Source organism: Symphalangus syndactylus, chromosome 3, assembly GCF_028878055.3.
Source record: "Symphalangus syndactylus isolate Jambi chromosome 3, NHGRI_mSymSyn1-v2.1_pri, whole genome shotgun sequence".
NCBI lineage: Eukaryota > Metazoa > Chordata > Mammalia > Primates > Hylobatidae > Symphalangus > Symphalangus syndactylus.
In genome coordinates, this window is record NC_072425.2 from 39,587,249 (window position 1) to 39,611,464 (window position 24,216).

Genomic DNA, 24,216 nt, shown 5'->3' on the forward strand with positions numbered 1-24,216 from the left:
TCAGCCTCCCGAGTAGCTGGGACTACAGGCACCCGCCACCACTCCCGGCTAATTTTTTGTATTTTTAGTAGAGACGGGGCTTCACCATGTTAGCCAGGATGGTCTCGATCTCCTGACCTTGTGATCTGCCCTCCTCGGCCTCCCAAAGTGCTGGAATTACAGGCGTGAGCCACCGCGCCTGGTCTGCCAATTACTTTTGTAAATAAAGTTTTACTGGCACACAGTTGTGCTCATTGTTTACATATTGTCTATGGCTGCTTTCATGCTACAGTAATGGAATTGTGCAGTCATGAAAGATCCTGTATGGCCCACAAAGCCAAAAATATTTACTCTCTGGTCCCTCACAGAGAAGGCTTGCTGACCTCCTGATCTAGAGTACTGGCAAGGATTAATATCAACTTCATCTACTCCCTCATCTACTGTATGTGGAACCCACCCTCTTACTGGAAATACAAACCACATTTGCTCATTTCAAGTTTTAGTAACTTCCTCCACAACTTCCAATCTTTCAGCATCTTTCACTGTAATTCTTCAGTTCAACAATTTAATTGACAAAGGTCTTCAGTGATCTGGGATATAACTCCTTTGAAGAGAAATACTTTATTTCCCACATTCTAAGATATAATCAAGAGACTAATGAGCCAGTTACTCATAACAAGTTTTCAGGAGAAAATATCCTACCATATTAAATATACATATTGATTATGAGATGCATCCTGATGCTAAATAGCTTCATAATGTCTAGAATCAAGGAAATTGGACAACCCATTTAAATCAGCCAGGTACTAGCTTATGTTCACTCCCACCCTCAATGGGAAAAACTCACTCTTAACTATAGTGTTCTACGCTTTCCAGTTCACCATGAATTTCCTTGAGACGGAAGCAAGAGAGGACCCATATGTCTCCATTCTCTCTCCTCTGTTATCAGACCAGCTTACATGAGGAGAATGCCCAACACTTACAAACTAAACTATAAAAGCTTTTTTGTTTCCCTCATTAGTTTTTAGAAGCTTCATGTCATTTGAGAATTATTACTATTCCTCTTTTGCTTCTTTCTTATCACCCCACCCTGCCCCATTCCATCTGCTTTTAGGGCAGAAGTCTATTTGTTTGTAGATAAAGAAGCAGCAATAATTTCTTTTCTTCACCCCTCTGAGAAATTTCTGTGAGGGTCGAATGTCCAGAAATTTAGCCTTTTAAAAGGCAGTATTTCTATGGATCTATGCAATCCCTTTGTATTCAACCCAACTGAAAAAAAGTAGGTGGATATTTTGCAAGCTCTTTCACTCACTCCCAAGGTAGGAAGATGAACTGGATACACAAAGGTCAAGATGATCTCTTCAGGAAGAAAAATGTGCTGCAGATCATAGCAGGCCAATGAAAATTCCCTCCTTTTCTATACTTCCTAGTCTAAAAGAATTCTTGCTTAAGTTCTTAGGAATTTCGAAGTCCTCTGTGGCTTTCCCTGATAACTATTCTCTGAGTTTTCTTCAGACTTCTTGGTTGAGACTTTTAGAGTCCACCCACCTTCTTCTCAGACAGCCTTCCTTCTCTGGAGTTAAACTGCCCACAGACAGCCATCACTGATTAACATTTAGCCCACGCTCAACATTTGCTTGGGCAGGACACAAGCTTGAGAATATTCAACCCCCAGGAGCAAGATGAAGGATGACCACCATCCAGGAATCTTTTTAAAGGATGCCTGTTAGCCTACATAATTCCTGGCTGCACTTTTGTGTGACGGGATATAGTTAAAAAGTACTGATCATGTGAAAGAAAATATGTTAGGGCAGAGGGTCACCATGCATGGAACAGGCCTGTGTGGCCATCTGTCCCAGAATACAACTTCTTCATTTTCACCTCTTTTTTCCTTTCTCTAGTGAAGGACCCAGAAATTCTCTTAAAGTTTAAAATATTTACATAATGACTCACTTAATAGGGGCAAGCTAGACAGCAATGCTAAGGGAATATAGGGTATGTGCAGTTCTGTGTGGATTCGTATAAATTAAATAAATGAAAGGGTAATTACAATTATTCCTTTCTTATTTGAGGCAAAGGGGAGAAGGGGAATGCTATGGTCTGAATGTTTGTGCCTTCTCCAAGTTTGTATGTTGCAACATAGTCAGCAAGGTAATGGTATTAGTAGGTAGGGTCTTCGGGAGGTGATTAGGTCATGAGGGCTCTACTCTCATGAATGGATTAGTGCCCTTATTTAAAAAAATACCCCAAAGAGCTCTTTTGTCTATTCCACCATGTGAAGTCACAGGAAGAAAGCACCATCTCTGAACCAGGAAACAGGCCCACACAAACCACTGAATTTGCTGGTGCCTTGATCTTGGATTTCCCAGCCTCTAGAACTATGGGAATAGTTCTCATCAACTACATAACTATGAAAAATAAATTTCTGTTGTTTAGAAGCCACCTAGTATATGGTATTTTGTTATAGAAGCCTGAACAGATTAAGACAGGGCACAAAGTCAAACCCATACTGTAGGCTTTATCTAATTTTGTTCTAAATTCTTAGACTTTTTCAAGGTCATAAAAATTACAAGTGTGTTGCAAATCTTAATTTCAACAGGCTTTCTTTCTTTCTTTTTTCTTGACAGAGTCTCGCTCTGTTGCCCAGCCTGGAATGCAATGGCTCAACCTCGGCTCACTACAACCTCCGCCTCCCAGGTTCAAGCGATTCTCCTGCCTCAGCCTCTGGAGTAGCTGGGACTACAGGCACGAGCCAGCACACCTGGCTAATTTTTGTATTTTTAGTAGAGATGGGATTTCACCATGTTGGCCAGGATGGTCTCGAACTCCTGACCTCAAATGATCCACCTGCCTCGGCCTCCAAAACTGTTGGGATTACAGGCGTGAGCCACCGTGCCTGACCTCAATAGATTTTCTTTAAAAACATCATTGTCTTAGTTTACAGAATGAAATCATTAAAATTTGAGATGTCTGCATATTTTCTATAATAAACCATATTTTTGTTTGTTTACACCACTCAGAAATGTGCATATATTTATATGTATATGAGTGTGATATAATGGCAGCAGTGTGATACACTGGAAAGAGCGAGGCAAAAAGATTTGAAAACTTCTTTCACCTTTAGGTCTCGTGATCTGCCACAGATGCCAGTCTCAATTTTCTCATCTATGAAACAGATGAGAAAATAATGCTAGCCTTATAGAGTTGTGTTGACCACATTTCAAATGTGGCATTTCCTATGAGCCCAGGAGACATGAAGCACTGCAGGTGATCAGTCCCCACATTGTAACACTTTGTATTCCCAAACAGAACTACAAAGTATGAGTTCAGAATAACTCTCCCTAAGCCTTTCCTCACATGTTTGATTTACTACTATTTTAATGTTCCACTTAAAACTTCAAACATCATGCCTACAAAATGCTGATCCAAAATGGACAAAACCTGTACAAAAAAGACCAACATCTCAAGGTTGTTGGTACTAAATCACTGACTAATATTTAGCTTGGGATATGCTGAAAACCTTTGATTTTTTTAACCTTTTATCGACTATCTTGATATCATATGATTTGTTTTTCTTTCTTCAGTATAACTGCACATCTCCTTTTCAAGATTTTTATAGTTTTATATCACCTTGTTAGTCTTTTTGAGTCTAAATATTCACTAATACAATTAACGGTTCATTCAGAAAACACTTAAAGACCACTTATTGTATATTTGGCACTGTGCTAGCTTCTGAGGAGACCAAGAAACAAGAAGATCTTTACTTTAAAGGAGCTAGAAGTTTAAAGGTAAAGTTAACAGATAATTTGATATAGTGTTAGTATTTGAATACTAAGGTATGACCTAATGTTAGAAGCTCAGCAGAGGGGCTGGGGTGAAGAGGGATGGCTTCTTGGAGGTGACGCTCCGGCAGAATCATTAAGATTCAGTAGGAACTAGGCAGGTGTTGGAAGTCATTCCAGGCACATCTGGAAAACTGCAAAAGCAAAAGGTGCCTGGGGGACAGCAGTAGGATTGAGACTAGAGATCTGGGCTTAGCATATCTCTCCGAGGATAAGCTATTTAGTGATGGGCATAAAAATGCAATTATGATCATCTTTAGTGTATCCATCAACTTTCTGATAAAGATGACTTGGCCTCAAACCAATTTTAAAGAACACAATTTTTCAGGTTGTTATGGCCTTACTAATTATTTTAAGAATGAGCTTCCAAACACTTGCATATCCATAGGGAATATTATGACCTATAAGAATGTATTTTGCTAATGAAACATCATACCTACTTTCTCATATTAACCATAGAACCCAATAAAGGAAAGTCCAAGCATGCTCAATACCATGGGCATAGAACTATCAACTTGTGACTATCTTGGAGTGAATAGAAAGTGCAATGCTACTCTTCAATCACTTAGCGGTAAATGGTGAGAAAGTCAATTTTATCTCTGGCCTATTAGTTGAGGGCATTAATACATTAGAATTGATTTTTAGGGAATGGAAAAGTAACTTAAAAAAATAAAGAAGGAAGGAGTGCCCCACAGAGACTCCTAGATCCTCAGATACAGAAAGATAGAGGACTAACCCATTCCCCTAAGCCCTTTTATCCTATAAATATCAATTCTTCCATTCAACCTTATAAGTAGTACTTCCTTTGATAATATTTCCCAGGCCAATATCATAGTGTTTAGCCGTTGGGCCAAAAAAAAAAAAAAAAAAGTATCAGCATAGAGAGCACACTAGTTCAAATGATAGTAGCTAGTTGCAAAGAGGGATAGTGTCACAACAGCTTTACACTGAAGTTTTCAAACAACATTTTCAAAAATGAAAGGGTAATAATAGCCACAGTAGTCAGATTCTTAGGGAAAACTTAAAAAATGATGGAATGTGAATTAAGGGATAAGAGATAAATGTTCTTCCTGAAAGACGAACCCTAGTGATGTTTTATCTATTTATCAAAATAAAAATAATAACCTATATAACAAATCTGTACATGTACTCCCTAAGCCTAAAAGTTGGAAAAAATTAAAATAATAATGAGCTTTGGTAAGCACATACATTAATTTAAAAAATAAGAATATGATTGAAATAGACATACTTTATCAAGGTACAATGTACAATACCACAAGAAAAACATAACATTTTTCAATTAAGTTTATTTTATCTTGGAGAAGAAACAATGAACCTATCTTTGAAAGTAAATATTAGATTTATTTTTAAAATATTTTACCTGATTTAAATAATTTAGGCACTTTTCAAGACACCAAAGGCAACAAATGCAAGATTTCAGCACACATCGTGCACAAGCATTTTCCTGCATGGGGGAAAAATGGAAATAATCAAAAAACCAAAGAATCAAACTGTCATATAGAAGACTTCAAACATTAGAAAAATAAATAAAAATTTAAAAATTACAATTTATGCTTCAAAGCCTCCATACTTGTCCACTTCCTCCTTAAAACATAATGACTGAATTATTTTTAATAAGTTCAATTCAATATTTATTTAGTCTCTATTGCATATAAGATACAGTGAAGTTTATAACACCTGCAAGGAACTTACAATCTAGTAGGAGAAAAAAAATACTAAACACAAAAAAGGTTAGAATCAGAATATAGTATAGATACTAAGTGTTATGAGAGTGGAGAACAAAGAGACAGCATTGTTTGGGAGATGGGAGGAATCAGGAAAGGTTTCTACAAAGGGGTAGAATTTGAGCTAAACTATGTTGAAATGCATGTTATTCCCAGTCAAGGATAGGGAAGAAGTTCTAAGGAGGAAGGTATGTGAGTCAACAGAGAGGAAGAGCAGCACAGGATACTTTTAGTTACTAGTGATTGGATGAATTTTGCCAGAGCATATGGAGTGCATGAGTGGGAGACAAGGGAGAAGGGCTGGATTTTGCCTTGTAAAGACTTTGAAGAAAATACAACTTTGTATTTAACATTATTGGGTGCTTTACTACATGCAGAACTGAGGTCTGGAATGTGCCCACAAAAAGTACAGAAATGCATTTTCCCCTTACCTTTCCTTTGAGCTGACTGTGAATATACATAAGTATCATTCGCGGAATTTTGACTAATGTGATAATGAAAGATCCTTTTGCCACCGTACCTAGGTGGTAACGAATAAGGCGATTTACTGATGCCAGAATAGGTGTAAATGGCAAATTCCTTTTATCCCTATTTAAAAAATGACCAAAAAGACAATTAAAACAAAGCCTAGATCAGGATGGAAACACAGGTATGGTTTAGAGTCCAATGCAGTGAAAAAAAAAATCAGCTCATCATTCTTATTTTAGCTTTATGATAAAATGGCCAAGTGATATATAACTATTACAAATGCTACAGACATGCTATACAAAATTAATGTCATTGCTCTATGGTAGTTTCATGGGGTTCTGATGCTCTAATACTTCAAGTTAAATAAAACTGTGCTCTGAAAGCTTTTATTAGTGAATACTTACGGGGTTCATCATATAATCAGAAAACAATATTTAAAAACATGTTCAATTTAGACTTGGCATCTAATTATAATAGAAAATTATGAGGCCTAAAGCTTTCATATTTGGCTCTAAAGTTAGCAAAGGGAAATCACATTTGTTCCAGTCTAAACAAACTAAAAAGACTTGTTGTCCTTTGATGGACTTTTATATAAAGCAAAAGTACAGATGGCACCACTATAAGATTTATTCTTCTGCTAAATACAATTTGTGACATCACAATAAATTTTATGAGACAACTGCAGAAAAGTATAAAGAATAAAACAACAATCTCTCATTTGACCACCTCCCAGAATTATCAACTATATATAACACTCTGTCGTATTCATATCTAATTATTTTGTTAAAGAAATGAAACTCCTGCCAGCCCCAGTCTGATTCCCTTCCCCTCCAGCCTGCGGACACCATCCCTTAGATGAACTTGAGTTTTCTAATAACAACAAATTCTCACCTAGTAAAATAGTATGTTACCACAGCTCCTGCCACTGTCATCTGCTGACACGCTAGAATAAATTCACTGATCCAAATCAGGCCCACCACATGGTACCACCACATGTACTGCAGAGGCCCAGAAATTTTGAACTCCACAAAGCCTTGCTCATTCTGAACAGGACTGCCTAGGAAAATATCAAGGAAGGAAAGAAGCACATAAAGTACAAATCCAGAAATACAGCAGTTAAAGAGAAGGCAATAGGGCCCTACCTCAAGCCACAAACCTTCTGATCCGTGTGGTATTTCATAAAGGGACAAAAATAACTATCACTTGAAAAGTTGTGAAACTAAGAATTGTACTATTATGCATTTTGATGTCCTCAAAGCCATCATATAAAGCTTTTAAAAGTTGTTCTATTTAATAAAATTCTTCTTATATTATCAATTATTTAGTTTAAGCATGAATTTTTAAACACTTCAGTTTTTTTCAAGACCTATTATTTATCCAATCATTATAGATTTCTTAGCAAAGTACAGAAATTATTATTATATTCAGTTGCTAAGTGTGTGTGCTGAATGGACAGATAAGTTACATAGTGACATAAAAGTTTACTATCCTTATGATACTCTTTACAATTAGTTCCATTTAAGCTTAACCTTTGATATTGAGTATGGCTGTAAGAAAGTCTGAGTGTCTAACTATGAACTATATCATCACTTGGAGCTCTAGCTAGGGCCAGATCATTTCCAAACTAGAAAATCCCAAGGAAGTAAGTAGATCCTTGGCTATACCTGGGATTTGAGGTAACTCCTGAGTGACACTGCATTCATTGGTTCATCTTAGAATGAATCTATATGTCTGAGTCAGTACCGGAACTTACTTCAAATTCATGATCATTTCAAAATTAGAATGCAATTTCAGGCCTTCCCTGATCTAGTCTTACATTGCTAGGATGTTCTAAAAAATCATGAATATAGGCTGGGCACGCTGGCTCACGCCTGTAATCCCAGCACTTTGGGAGGCGAAGGCAGATGGATCACATGAGGCCAGGAGTTAGAGAGCGGTCTGGGCAACATGGAGAAACCCTGTCTCTACTAAAGATACAAAAATTAGCCAGGCATGGTGGTGCATACCTGTAGTGCCAGCTGCCCGGGAGGCTGAGGCAGGAGAATAGCTTAAACCTGGGAGGCTGAGGTTGCAGTGGGCTGAGATCACACCACTGCACTCCAGCTTGGGTGACAGAGAGACACTGCCTCAAAAAAGGCCAGGTGCAGTGGCTCACGCCTGTAATCCCAACACTTTGGGAGGCCGAGGCAGGCGGATCATGAGGTCAGGAGTTCGAGACCAGCCTGGCCAATATGGTGAACCCTGTCTCTACTAAAAATACAAAAATTAGCTGGACATGGTGGCATGTGCCTGTAGTCCCAGCTACTTAGGAGGCTGAGGCAGAAGAATCGCTTGAACCCGGGAGGTGGAGCTTGCAGTGAGCCAAGAGAGCGCCACTGCATTCCAGCCTGGGTGACAGAGCAAGATTCCGTCTCAAAAAAAAAAAAAAAAAGACGAATATGAAGTACGTTGTTAAAGAACCATAACCACTACAAGTTCTGATGGCTATTGGACCTTCATCAACAAATGTCTGAAGAATTACCTCTCTCTGATGTTCTAAAACACTGGAATGCAAATCACGTTTGTCACTAAGAGAAAGAAGCATATCTTCTTACCAGTAGTGCCAAGAAAAAGAAGTGTCATGATCCAGTACACCCAAAACAAGACAAGAGCAAAGAAAGTCCAGAAGGGTTGGAAGACTAGCAGTGGCAAGTGAATGAAGACCTTGCCAGCTACGTGGAACAAGGCGATGGTAAGAGCAACACGTTTGCGCATAACCAACATTATCAGGAATAAGATCACCTGTATGGAGAGAATGGTTTCAGTTATTATAAGTAGTGAAAACAGAAACTGAAAATAGTGGAAATTTTTAACATAACCCTTTAGCCCCAAACCTGGAGGTAGCATCCTTTGAATTTCAATAATACTTTATCAGTAAGTATCTCTCTTGCAATATTTATTGTCAATTTTATATTATGGTTACCAAGTATTCTTTAATGCAAAACATAAAAGGATTTCTCAACTTATTAATACATCCTAGAATTTTTTTCCTTGTCCCTTTGCCACTCATTATGAATCAAAACATATAGTCAGTCAGGATGAGACTCTTAATTTACTTAAACAGATACACCACAAAAACGAGGTTTTTATTTGCATCTTCCTTATTAGACCAACAGCTCCTTAAAAGTGGGACCTGTGTCAGAGTCACCCTTTACCTCCTCCCACCCCCATGTCCCATTTTCAGAAGCTGGCACAGCAAATTGTACCTAAAATGAGATTTCATTCATATTTTGTTGTAATGTCTGTATAACAATAACTAACAAATATCTTTTGGCACCAATGGTTTCATGGTGGCTTTATTTTTTGTTTCTGATGCTCAATAAAAAGCTTGGGATTGCTCTTAGAAGTAGACTGATTTTTCTTTTTTCAGAGAGAAGACGATGATGAACCAAAGATATACATATAAATTATTTAACCACATGTTAATTGGTAATTTTATTGCTTAATACCTAAGCAGCAAATCTCTCTCTCTCTCTCTCTCTCTCACACACACACACACACACACACGCACGCACATACATACACATATATATATTTTGGAGACAAGGTCTCACTCAGTTGCCCAGGCTGCAATGCAGTGACACAATCATGGCTCAAGTGACCCTCCCACCTCTACCTCCTGAGTAGCTGGGACCACAGGTGCACACCACCATGCTCAGCTGATTTTAATTTTTTGTGGAGACAGGGTCTCACTATCTTGCCCAGGTTGGTCTAGAACTCATGGGCTCAAGTGATCCTCCCACTTCAGTCTCCCAAAGTGCTGGCATTATAGGCATAAGCCACTGTACCTGACCACATCTATATTTGTGAAATAACGCCATATTGTTAAATGAAAAGTTTGAAAGACAAATGGGAAGATAATTAGCGAACAAGTAAATGGAATGATATATTTTTTAACATACTTTTCTAGAGTAAAGGGAATCATTTTTAAAAAGTAATTATCTTATGACAATAAGAAATATGTTCTTGTCAGCAAATGGTAATGTAAATATTCTAGGTGAAAATCCTCTCTCAAAAAGCAGACAGGGTAGAAAAATGTTTCATCAGACAGCACTCATCCACGAGGGAAGCCTTCGAGAGACTTTTCAGTGTTTCATACACTATGGAACAGAGATATTATCTACTGGAGATCACGGTTAGGAATGCAAAAGCTAGATTTGAGTTTCTGCTCCATTAATGATCTCCTGCAAATAAAAACACAAAACCGAAAGACACGCCAAAGCCTAAACTCACTGTGAACACTGTAGCTGAAATGGCATAAATGAGGAGGGCCCGAAGATTGTCTTCAGCTATCTGAAGCTGCTCAGGAGTAACAGTTTCTTTGGGAGACCTTCTTTGCTTTGCATACAGCCACCATAGTACACCTGTGCCTCCTAGAGACAAAAGACCCAATTGTTAATGCAATAATTAGCATAAGAAAATGTGTAACATAAATTCTCAATTTTCTTGACCCTTCCTACAGATCATCATGGGACTAATGCAGTGACAATCCATTTGGCTGGGAAGTACATAGCTATAACTTTTTGCCAGCATAAAGAAAGTGTCCATTACTCTATTATCATCCTCCACATTAAGCACTTATAAATCCTTCGGTGTATCAAATAAGCTTCCTTCAAATGTATTTATTATTGACTATGAAGCTAAGAGCGAGCCAGTAGAAACATACACCCCTGACAGGAATTGATCACAAAGAAAAACCCTCAGCATTTAAGCTGAGGAGGCTGGAGGAAAGAAATAAGCATCACAGAAAACATCAATGAAGCTTGAAGAGGGAAAGGATCTTCTCTGTTGTACTCATCACAGATACCTCTGTGCCTTGCACTGACACAGTAATGCAGTTGATTAAGTACTTGTACAACGAATAAAGGCAAATCAAAAGAACAGTTCCCACCAAAGGGAGGAACAAAGAGGAAATCTCTGATAGTGGTAGGTGCTAGGGATGAGCATTTTTAAATCTCCAACACTGGTTGAGAGATTCAAAGAACCAGACTGAAGAGGGAGATAAACCTACCTCCACATATGAGAGCTGACTTTTACACCTACATTCAACCCATTCAGCAAACATTTTGAATGCTACAGCACCTATTGTTCTAGCTGGAGATAGAGCAGTAAACAAAGCCGACTCCTTACTCTTGCTGCTCATGGAACTTATATAATAATAGGGAAACAAAAAAATAAGAAAACAAAGAAAAATACAGTATATTAAGTCTAAAGAAAAAACTATCTCCTGGTAAGAAGGATATAGAGTGTTTGGGTAGGGAAAGCTTTGCAATTTTATATAAGATGGGTAAGCAAGGCCTCATTGGTATTAGTAAGATGACATCTGAGCAACGGAATTAAAGACAGAGAGCAATCTATGACACTATCTAAGGAAAGAGGGTTCCAGGCAAAGTTCAAAGAGACTGAGGTAGAACCATGCCTAGTATGAGAGAAAGAAGACCATTGTGGCTACTGCAATGAGCAATGCGGAAAGTGGTAGAGATGTGGGCAGAGAGGTAGCTAGGGAACAGACCGCACTGTAAGACCTTGTAGGTCACAGTGAAAAAATGGATGATTCAGAGTAGAGATATGTGTGTGTGTGGCTGATATGATAAATGTCTGGGAGATAAAAAACTGAAGTAAAGTCAACGTACATCAACATCTGCACTCAAGAGTTAATGAGATCAAAGGCAAATTACATTACCTATTTGTTGGCAAATACCAAGTACAAATTTTCCATCTGTTGAAGAGGAGGAAACAAATCACAACTACCAGAAATTGGTGAAAAACATTTTAGAGCAAGGGGAATGTTTCCATTTTGAAATCTTGCAGGTACATGAAAATTGTTTGGAAAAATGTTTAATATATTCAGAAAATGGAAGAAAATGTTTCCTACGTACAGAAATGAATTATAGGAGAAAAGCTGAAGTTAAAAAAATAGAATGAAATTGAAATAATGATGTCAAGGAGGAAGCTGTTCACAATAGCCATGGTAGACAGTATTTATTATTAAACATTTAAATTTGTGTTAGCAACTGTGCTAAGTCCTTTATAGATGTGATCTAATTTAATCATCACAACACCATTAATATCTAGAGTTTTAAAGTTTTGTCTAATTCTGAATCTTAATTAAATTTGCCTATGATCTTTTGGGGGAATCTTTTTCAATTCTGAAATTTTTTATTTCTGTATTTGATTATTGTTTCTGTTCCATTGGTTTTTTTCTCCTAAGGTCATTGTTTATTCTTCTGCTATCATCTTCTAACTTACCATTTTACTTTTTTGGTAATTTTCCTTTACATTCAGGAAGACCTCTTCAAATTTATTTCCAAATAACTGATTTAGTTTTCCTTACTAGCAGTTCTGTACTACTTTATGGAAGAAGGACAAGTAGTTCCTACTAAAACTAGTCCAGGAAAACATAAATGTAAATATAATTATAAAAGTTTTTAAGGCAAAGATTAACAAGATTTTTAAAAAGATACAGCAGGTGAAAGTAATATTTAAACTTTAATTATAACCAGAGTACAAAAGCTCAGACTATTTAACAAGGGTGAAAAGTGGGAGGGAGCAGAAGAGAGTAGGGGGCTGAAAGGAAGGAAAGTTTATGTTAAATTTAAGGGAGGCAGGGAAGAACTCAACATATATCATCTTATTTCTGACTTCAATAATCACAGTAGTCTAAAGAATATTCTCTGAAAACAACTTAGAAGTGAAAATGTAACGTATACCATCAAAGCAAGGGTGAAGATAACCAAAGAAAACATAGTTCGTGTAGAAAGAGAGAAAACAAGAAAGAATGAATTTCAAGAAAGACAGAATAGATGAGAACAGTAAGACCCAACATACCAGTGAAGATTATAAATGTAATGAGAACAAATTCCATTACTAAAAGGTTTCATATTCAGCTGGTAAAATTTAACTATATATGTTCATATACATATGCATAGAAAAAAGGTCTGAACTTCAAATGCCAACAGTGATGAAATGAGGGGAGGGGCAAATATAATTATGAGACATTTTAAGGCAAAAATTAACAGTCTTCCTTGAAGATATAGCTTGTGAAAATAAAATTTATTTTCTTCTTTATATTTCTATTTCCTACCAAAGTAGTTAAGAGGCTGAGGCAGAAAACAAAGAAATAAATAGCTTACCAAGTGAACCGAGTATGACCAGAATCGTTAAGATCCACACAAGTACTCTTGATATATACCTGATTATCACCATCAAAATCATGGATAGAACTGCAGGGAAGATAGAGAACATATAGAATATTATTTGAAAACTCAGGTAAATATAAATAAAAACCCTTTAAATGGTTGCTTTTTTCCCCAGGGAAATAATCTGTTGCTGTTGACCACAATTTAGATAAGGAAGGAAACTGGCTGCTGTTGTATTTGACTTTGCTACCTGTACCACTTAAATAGCATCACTAGAAACCAAAGTCACCTAACTGTGGGTTTATAAACTACAGAAAAAAATACATGCAAATGCACATGGTGACTCAAAAACAGCACAAGACTGTTGTGGATTCACCACAGGGAAGACATCAGACATGCAAACATACATGCCAGCACACAAAGTGTAGAGAATGACATGTCATGTTGGTGACAAGAAAAATTACTACACATAGACAGAGATCAGTTAAATTAGGAGCTACGCTTTATTGAGTAGTCTATGTATTTCAGGAGCAACTAACTTCTCTGACAGTCAAGAAGCTAAATGGCATCTTATCCTTTTCTGGCTGTTTCTCCTCTAGAACTCCAAAGGATGGTCTGACCCTGTGGAATAACATCCTGAAGCCTACTATGGCCGAACTTCTCTGTCTAATTTCTCAACTGAGGTCAGGGGTCCCAGGTGAGGAAACCTTCCTCAAAAAGGAGCAAAGCTGTTTGAGTTATACAGCCAATTCTTCTACCTGCCCCAAGCTAAATCTGATGTGCTATAATCCTGAGTAAAAATCTTAAAGAAGAAAGGAAAGATTTAACCCTTGCATGGGAAATACATTTCTGAAATAATAATTTATAAATTTCTTAATTATCTAAAGGCCCATTCCACAAACAAATGAACAAAGATTTTTTAAGTTTATATTACATTCTTAAGCCTCAAAAGAGAATCATTCTAATAAAAAATAGAATTCTGATGGCTTAACATTATTGGCACTATTTTTTAATTGGATTTTTAGTTTTTGGCTAAAGTTTTAACTATTTCAAAAACCAAATAATTTTGCTATAAAGCTAGACTAACAGTTAAGTTTCTTTGGGCCACTTGCAAAGCCAAATAAATGGTTGGGATTTGTGTCTAGGTAACATTATTAAGGTACTCACTTTTGCAACAAATGTACAGGAACCAAAAACAGATGGGAGCCTTTCAAATATCACAGAAATAGATTTTCATATGGACAGCATTATTTCAATTGAGTCAAGTACTACCTAAGCAAAAAGAAAATACTCTCTAATGACAAGAAAGACGGAAATACAGCTTGTATCTTCTCAATGGCTATAATTGTTAACAGGCATAAATACCAAGTTTACTTATATAATGAAATAGCTGTTGGTTCCTACCATAGTTTACTTCTCCCAACTAAGAAGGCCTGTGCATTCTGATAAGGTACATATAGTTCTAGAATAATATAGGGAGTTTTAATCTTGAAATAACATTTTTGTTTGATTTATTACCTATTTATTGACTAGAAAACTCGTCACTAATAGGTGGAGATTTCCTAATTTTTCCAGCAATACACTGATACTATGCACTGTAGCAATGAAAAAAAAATTACATACTTCAAAAGTAATCTATCAGAAATCTATGTTCTTAGATGTGAATATATAAGAGAATATGTCGCCTCCTGTATAAGTAAATATACCTTTTAGGAATCATAACTAAAAACAGAGGGTTGTTGATTCATTAAAAGAAGCCTCCTGCTATCATATTAAAGTAGCTATAGACTTAGTAACCAATGTTTGGGAAAACACCAGTTTTCTCCAATGAAAGAAAAAAAGAAGGGAATGAGTTTCAGATATATATATACATACTTATATGCACATATTCTTAACTATATATAATCTGAAACAATGATTTTGGCTATGGGAAGTTAAACATTTTACAAGTATCCCCAGTTGTACTCATATTTTGGCTAAAAGACAAAACAGTCTTCTACTGCAATACTATGCAATAGCTAATAATGAGAAAAACAATTACCTAGTGATAACAAGCAAAGTCCCAATATAATTTCTTTGCTGGTCATTACTCCACTAATCAGCCTGTGTAAGACACTATTGTCACTGACAAAGGTGATCAGGGCCTCTGCAAACTTGGCATAGCAGGAAATGTTCACAGGAGCACAGCGATGGAAGAATGGAATAGGTGCACTGGTGACACAAGAAAAAAAAATCAGAAAAAAAATTACTCCTACTTAATATAAATGCCACATCGAACACACAAATGAAAGGTGAATATGGCTGCAATACACTCCACCCTCCACACATCATTATGGGAGCTAAGAGCTGTGTGCTTAATGCTATGAGGATGACTGTCATGGGTAGTGATGCAAATCTTACCACAAGCCTTATCAAAGAGGGTGGAGTGCATGTTCCAACAGAAGACATTACCCTCCCCTTCTGAAAAGAAACACACACACACACATACATACACACACACAACTACCCAAAGCAAAACCAAACACTTAAAACTCCTTAGCCTGCACATCTACCAGTCAAGGGGCAGATGACAAAGCTTACAAACACATATTTTATTGAACTGAAAATGAATTTTTGCCATAAGCGGTTTAAAAATAAAAAGCACATGCTTTTAATTGAAATGTGCCACCATTAATAGAATGTTTCCTCTAACAAAACAGCATACAAAATCTCAGATTAATAAAGGTGTTTACAGCATAAGCTTAATACCTCTCATATAAACAAAGTCATGCTGAGACAACAACAAACAGCGTACATAATAGGCAGCTATTTAAAACAGTAACCATGAGTACTAATATATGGAAATGCTTATAATGTAATAATAGAAGGGGAAAAGTATATCTAATGTGATATCTCTGCATAAAAGATTACACATAATCATGAGAACAGAAAATAATTAACAAGTGAAAAATACTGGACTTGTTAGGATCACAGAATTCTAGATCACTATTTTCTTTTTATCAGTTACTATTCATCTAAGATTATCTGCGTCTAAAAAGATGTAAAATAACCAATTACTTAGTCATTTATATTAGGCTTATATGGACTGAAACTTACTTGTGAAAGACTAGAGCTATGTGTAAACTGACATTAATCTGGTTTGTTACAACATGGTTCAACTTCTGAGAGGATAGTATACACTAAACAATGAGAGATTTTAAGCAAAGAACTATGAATATGCTTTTGGTTGTGATTTACTCGGATTCTAAGAGAGCCATACATATGTCCATGCATAAATACACACTTATATGTGCATTATGTTAAAATTTAGCCATCGTTAACATGAATCCCACATTTCCAGAATTGTTCTTATAACTTTTTAAAAATGGTATCCATGAAAATATGTTCATAGAACTTTAAGTCCCAGCTACAACTACATTTTTAACTGGAATGATACAAATGTGTTCTCAATCGTGGTTGGCACTGTATTTTGGTCCAATGAGTGGATAAAATTACATGGTTGGGCACTACAAGGTTTCTAATCTCAGCAAAGCAACTCTGTATGACCTGAAGCAAAACACTATCCTTGCTTCCTTCCTCCAAAAATGTTTCTTTTCAAATAAGAATATAAGCACACTGTGTATCAGTTTCCCTTAAATGTTAGTAAATGAGCACCATTGGTGTTAAGAATAAGTAACATCTTCCATGCCGTCATATTTGGTGGAACGTTAAAATAATATAATTTTAAAGATCTAGCCTTGCCTTAGTCTTGCTTTAGTAAATATATCAAAAAATGATAACATAACAATATGACATGAATATGCGTTTTTTAAAATTGCCTCTTGGATCCCTGTGTATTTGTGTTAACCTCCAAAATGGTATTGGTGAAAGTTAATGCCAAAGGTTTGATATTGTATCAGAAAGCGCACGAAGCCAGAGCGTTCTAAGAAATGCTTGAATTATAGGTATTCAAATCATTGTTTTTTTTTTAACCAAAAAGTGCTTCACTAATGATGCAAAAAGATATTAAATTACAGAATACCTTTAAGTGAAGTAGATTTAGTTAAAAATATTATGAGAATCAAAAAGGATTAACTGTAAATTTCTAAGTCAATAGAAGCTGATTTGTGACAGAAACCTTTAAACTGACAACTTGGTCATGATGAAGCTTCTTTTCTGATGTTGTCCAGATGCCATCTCTGCAAGTTAATGTCTCTGCCTAAGGACTCTTCTAACCATATTTTTAAAATAAAGCCTGGTTCTCTATCCTTCAAAACTAAAATCCTCTCTGTTTCATGATTATCTATAACTCCATCCTCTTTATTTATTACTCTATCATCTGTGATTTAGTCTCTGTTTAACTCACTTGCCTCTAACCTTGAACATAAAATATATTCACTTAAGGATACTGATGTCTTTTTCTTGTTTTCAGTACCCACTATTTTTCTCAGCTCTGCCTTCCTGTTTTCTTTTTCCTGCTAGGCAACTATAAAAGCCCCAATTCTTCTAACCTTGCACCCTGCCTGTAACTCCATCTCTCTCTCTTACTTTCTCCATTGGTTAGCTGAAAGAGTAGGAGTAAGCACTCTGTAAGTCTCTTCAGATCATCATCATCATCCAAGAGGGCACCCATAAATCGATGATACAAAATTATATAGGAACAGGATGCCCAATATGTTCAGTGTTTTTTTTCTTTTCAAATTTAGGATGAGAATAGATGATTTTAAAAGAGAATGACCAGAACTCTCAAAATGAAAATCCTTCATTTTTATTTAGGAGGAAATGCTGGGTAATATCTGCTCTGAACTTAACCTTTCAAACATTTTTACATTGTTTATTAACAGTTGGCCAATTGGAAAGAGTACTTTTATAAGTATTCTTCAAAGAACTGGAGCAAAATAACAGTATTTTGCACCAAAATTCAATCTATGTCAGTTTAAAAAAAAAAAAAAAAAACCTGATGCTCTAAATTTAAAGGTATAAAATTAGCACATGCTGATTAACTACATTGTCTAGCTGATAGTCAAAATCTGTTCCTAGTGGTAATGAATAACAAAAATAGAAGGCAAACATAAGAAGAAATAATATATACGCACATTATTCAAAAATAAGATGAAATACTTAGCTTTAAAGTAAAAAGCACTAGATTCCCTTGTTTGAAATCTAAACAAACTAGATTTCCTTATTTGTCATTCTTTTTCTCAACTTTTCCCCAAACAAAAACAACTCTGCCAGCCACAGGGTTGATACTTGAATTGTTTTCTTATCAAAAAAAATTAAGTAATAATCGTGTCATTGAAAAGGTTTGTTTTATATTTTAGCATTTAAATCCCATGTGATTTAATGAATTTAGGTGGAGGTGAATTCACCGATTTCATATACCTCTGAGAAAATAATACTTTTGAGGAGCTAGTATTATGAGGTCATTTCTACTTTAGTATCTTACCTAAATGACACATTTTGTGCTTCTTAATTAAAAGGACAAGCATAAAGTATTCTATATACAGTAAGTTTTTCTACCTTCCACCAAATATTGAATCTTTAATAAGTCGATGTAGTCACATTAGGAAGTGATGCTGTTTTACTTGCTAAAGCAGTCAGCAAGAACAAAATGAACTTATGAGTCTTTTAAAAATTTTTACATTAGTCCCTCATATGAAAATTATATCTTACCTTGGCAAACATAGTGTCCATTTATCTTTAAGTTCAGATCATCACAGTTAATAAGCTCCCTAAAGTATGATGACAAACAATGCCTAATACCACTTGCCCATTTGCCTTCACAAGAAGGCAGGGGTCTGCATCTCATATAATTACTTTAGAACCTCAGGTTATAAATAAACAATTACACATGATTTCTAGCCAAAGTTTTATTTAAGTAAGTATAACAATAAAGTATTCTGGCAACATCTCTATAGCACAGTAAAGGCAGGAATTACGAGTCTAAATATGGAGTGGTGTTTCTTTTTTCTCTTCTTTCACCCTTTTTAAAACATTTTTATTATTCATTTATTTATGTTTTATAGAGAGAGAGGGCCTTGCTATGTTGCTCAGGCTGGTTTTGAACTTCCAGACTTAGGCGATCCTCCCACTTTGGTCTCCCAAAGTGTTGGGATTACAGGCATGAGCCACTGTGCCCGGCCTTCTTTCACTCCTATACTCTTTGTTGTTGTTGAACACTCACTGTGGTATAGACTACAACATCCTGGATTCAAATTCCAATTTGCAACAATTAGTTGTATGGCTTTAGATAACTTAACCTCTCTCATCTTCTTTTTCCTCATCTACAAGTTGGGGGCAATATCTTGACAGATTTTTGTGAAGGTTAAATGAGATAATATATATGAGAGATACTGTGGGATAGCCGGCACGTAGTAGATGATTTGTAAATGTTAATTTATCCTTGAATCCTCCACTGAAAAATATGAACAGATAACATTTTTTTCTTGGTTATTAATTTCTTTCTTTCTTTCTTTTTTTGAGACAGGGTCTTGCTCTGTTGCCCAGGCTGGAGTGCAATGGCACAATCTTGGCTCACTACAATTCCACCTCCCAGGTTCAAGCGATTCTCATGTCTCAGCCTTCTGAGTAGCTGGGATTACAGGCATGCACCACCATGCCCAGCTAATTTTTGTGTTTTTGGTAGAGACGAGGTTCCACCATGTTGGCCATGCTGGTCTCAAACTCCTGGCCTCAAGCAATCCACCTGCCTTGGCCTCCTGAAGTGCTGGGATTAAAGGTATAAGCCACCGCATCTGGCCTTTGGCTATTAATTTGTCATCTCTACATTATTGTATCATTAATTCCCCAGCACCTAGTAACCTTTCTGGCATCCAGAGGTGCCCAAATACATGATGAATAAACTGAATTTACGTAATCTGTTCCTACTACTGCTGTTTTCTCTGGCTATTTCTAAAAGCACTGTAATCATACTGGCTAGCTATTCCCCATATTGCCACCATGGTTGGCATTTCACCAATAGAGAGTTATGAATTTGGATAAAATACAACTCTTTCTAGGCATTTGTTTTTAAAATTCAAAAGCTTTTAGGAATGGTAATCATCTGGTTATTATGTGTCACTAATGCTTCTTGAAAATTAGTTTACAATTGCTTTTCTCTAAAACATGTGCTGCTTTTAGCTGTAGAAGGCCCCCGGATACCCAAGAAAGATGGGCCAAAGGAAGACGTTCTAGAAGTTTAAAGAAATACCTCCTAAGTCAAGTGCCAAGCACAGAGATGTTTAATGTATATTATCTTGTTTAATTCTTACAATTCCTCGAGGGGAGTATGACTATTCCCACTTCACACATGAGGAAACTTGGTTTACAGAGAGGTTAAGAGACTTGCTCAAGGTGATGAATAGAAAGTAATCATATGGAATTCACCCCAGACTTATCTCAAAGTTCATGTCCTTCTGTCCCAGTAGTATGCTCCTAGAAGGACACCAAAAGAGATGTGAAGGATGCTGAGGGGTACTTGACTGCCTCATAGTTTTGCCTGGTGCTGGTCTTTTGCCATTAAAAAAAGTCACCAAAAACATAGTCCCTACTAGACTATGAGTTTAAAGACAGAGACTAGGTCTTACTCATCTTTGGAGACTTGGTATCTAATACAATGATGGGTGGAATGGAGTGATGCCCCAAGTCTTTTTATTAAAACAAATTTATTCTTATTCTCAGATCCTTTCAGTTTGTTTATCTAATACTATATAGCTCTGGTATTTACAAGATTTGCCTTCTTTCTATCAAATGTTCTTCTCTTTTAGTTTCCAACTGGCTTAGTTCAGACAAAAGTGATAACATACTTAGACTGTGATGTACTAAAATAAGTAAAACATAAGGATCTTTAAACACAGCATAAACACAGCATGCAGTCAGTTTTCTGATGCTATAGGTTCAGCACTGCATTTCAGATTAGTGAGATATTAGATGATGACCTTGTTAGAAGCCATTTCTGTCCATCTCTAAAATCTTCTCCCCTAATACTATTCTTTGTCTTCCAGTGAATACCCCTAGGACATTGTGAGATGCACGTGTGTACCAAAAACTGGAAAACCCAAAATAACCAAGAACAGGCAGTCCTCAACATAGTGGCATCAGAGGTCAGAGGTGGGGAAGGATGTGCAGGATGAGCTGAGCTGCCCCCACCTGACATCCTGCCCCCATTACACAAGAGCAGAGACCTCCCTCTCACACCCAGGCTTTCTGGCTATCCTGTCATAATGTTTTAATCTTGAGAGCATGATTCTATATTCAAAGTATATATTTAAAACAGACTTTACCAGTTGGATAGATAAGGGTATAGAGCTTTTCTCATTTTTATATGGATAAATTTTCTCCTAAGACTATTCAAAGGATCCCCTTTTCTTTACTGCCACAGCCTCCCTAATATTCTCAATTTATATGAACGTAATCTCCGTAGCTGTTGGTTTAAGGCCATAATTTGTAGGTCTCTCTTACTATCTTTTAAAATAGTCCCTTTAGTTTTATGTCTACAGGCTTTAAATTTTGATTTTTCAATAGCAACTTGACAAGCTTAATGAGGTGAAAATATATTTAACTGATGTATCTTTTTTCTACTTTCAACAGAAAATTTCAAATTCAAGTTAATAAAACCCAAGTTACACCCATAAGTAATCCAAAAGAAAGTAGACATGAGTCTCAAAATTTTTTATACAACAGCTTCCTATAATATATTGAGATACAATTAAAGTGGCCTCAAGTACATTTTCCTGGAGAAGTTGACTCATGTTACACACAGTTGGCAATATACACTAAGGTTGTGATCTGACCAACACTCCAAAGTGTGTGGGGGTGTGTGTGTGCACAAATATACATACACACATATACAGATACATACACCTACCTAATTCTGAGCATATATTTTACAATGCTTGATAATTCATTTCCTTTCAAAAAATCTATTTATAATTTTAAATGTTGCTTTACTCATCACTACTTTGAGATCCTTCCAAAGAACATTTCCTGTTTCATCTTTGTATCCATTATGCACAGTAGGTACTTAATAAATGTTTGTTGAAGAAGACCTTGGATAAGCTATAGCAAACAACGTAATACAGAGAATGTTACCTAAAAAATATAACCTGAAAGAAACTATGGGGAATAATCACTGGCAGACTTTCTAAATTTACAAAGTAAATTTAAAACAATCCCAGTAAATATTACTAGGATAAATCAAAAAAACTCTTTGGAGATTGTGAGACTTGGTTTCTAAGTTTGTTGCAGATTTTACAGCAATTCAGTCGTTTTGTGCACTTAAAAATTATGGCATGAAAATAAAAACAAAAAAAGCAAGCCCCTAAAAGAAATTTAAAATATCTCAGAACAAGAAAAGTTGGTTGCCTATGTGTTGTTTTTAAATATTAAATATATAATGTCATTTCTATTGCTACTTTAAAAAAATTTTTATAGAAGTATTGGACTTGGCCAACAGGTATCAAATGACTATTTTCTCAGAATAACATATATTGTTTAAAATTTACCTACAAAAACAACAGTCACAAGTTAACAACTTTGAAATAAAATTTACCTCGCTGGAACTGGTAGTTTGGGGCAGAGAACTGAAGATTTTGAAGATGTAGTGTATTCAGAAGGCTTTAGGTTGTAGCTACATAGTGCTGAACCTGTTGAAAGAAAAATTGTATGTTAGCTGGCAGAACAGTCTGAAAAAATTCTCTTACTATTCATTTTAATTTTGTATTATTCAACATATGCAACTTTCCAAACATTATAGAATTCATAAAAAACTGATTTGATCCATATTATAAGTCCTCAATAATTTAAAACTGATTATTCTCTAAAATTACTATTAATGTAGTTCACGTACAAATTTTAATTAATATTAAAGGTCATAATAATAAGTACTAGAACTACCTTTACTGAGTGTCAGGTTCTCTGCAAGATGACATTTATGTATTATACAATTTACTATATAAATTCTGTACTTTATAAATTCTATACTTTATCTAAATTCCTACTTTAGAGAGAAGGAAATAGAGGCTAAGAAATAAGGTAAATAACTTGCCTAAGAATACAGAACTAGTAAGAGTAGAACTGGAATTAAACACCACATCTCTTTCACTACAAAGCCTGTGCTCAACTACACATTATGCCATTTTTCCTATGCTTTTCATTACTAAATGTTTACAATTACTGCATATAACACATGTAAATTCAGATAATACATTACTTATTTAAAAAGCAGGAAACATTCCTAACTGTAAATACACTGAACAAATTGATAAAACTGATAAACTGGTAAAAGTGATTCCTAGTTTTCAGAGTTTAAGACAGCTTAAATTCAACTTTAGATTGGTTATGCAAAAAAAATTAATTTTTCTGATTATATGGCCAACACACATCTAATATACGTAAAATGTACACAATGTAAAATTTACATAATACATTTATATATTATATAATTTACTATAACTCTATAAAGCTGGTATATACATTGATTTCCTTAGTATAGAAAATTGAGATGGATAAAGTCCACTAAATTCAATATAAGTCATATTTTCCTGATCTGTTAATTTTAAAATACAGCAACTAGAATACTGGAAGGTTCATTGTATAATATATTGTTAAGTGAGGAGACCCAGGCTCCAGTTCTAATTTTGCTGCATTTCATCATATAAACTGTTTATATTTGATTAACTGATGTTCCTACCAGATTACTAATTTGGTCAAATACTTTATTATTAAATAAACAGAATAGCTTTGCATTTGTATTATGATGATACTGAACTTTTATATTGTACCACCATGGAAAAAGCTTAAAATATAATGTGAACAGCAGACTGCAACACTGAGTTAATTATGGAAAAGGCATGTGACCATATGAGAAGGAACTGGAAGGGAATATAGAAAAAAGAATATAGCTTGATTTAATGGGACAACAAAATTGGGAGCAAATTTATTTCATTTATATCTTGTCCTATCAATCAAAATAATTTTTAGAAAGGCACAAACCACCATTTAATTTAGCAATGCTGCCCCAAACCA

At 35.6% G+C, this 24,216-nt stretch overlaps 1 protein-coding gene across 3 annotated transcripts in view; it reads right to left on the reverse strand.

Moving 5' to 3' along the window:
- The window catches only part of SLC44A1 (solute carrier family 44 member 1), a 200,291-nt gene that overhangs the window by 68,865 nt on the left and 107,210 nt on the right, over nucleotides 1-24,216 (reverse strand). For all 3 annotated transcript variants that reach the window (XM_055271590.2, XM_055271589.2, XM_055271591.2), the window contains 8 exons: nucleotides 22,742-22,835; nucleotides 15,254-15,423; nucleotides 13,207-13,296; nucleotides 10,307-10,446; nucleotides 8,629-8,815; nucleotides 6,926-7,091; nucleotides 5,998-6,154; nucleotides 5,203-5,286 (listed from right to left, as the gene is read on the reverse strand). In XM_055271590.2, coding sequence (XP_055127565.1) covers nucleotides 5,203-5,286; nucleotides 5,998-6,154; nucleotides 6,926-7,091; nucleotides 8,629-8,815; nucleotides 10,307-10,446; nucleotides 13,207-13,296; nucleotides 15,254-15,423; nucleotides 22,742-22,835 — 1,088 coding nt within the window. The remainder of the gene's footprint in view (nucleotides 1-5,202; nucleotides 5,287-5,997; nucleotides 6,155-6,925; nucleotides 7,092-8,628; nucleotides 8,816-10,306; nucleotides 10,447-13,206; nucleotides 13,297-15,253; nucleotides 15,424-22,741; nucleotides 22,836-24,216) is intronic.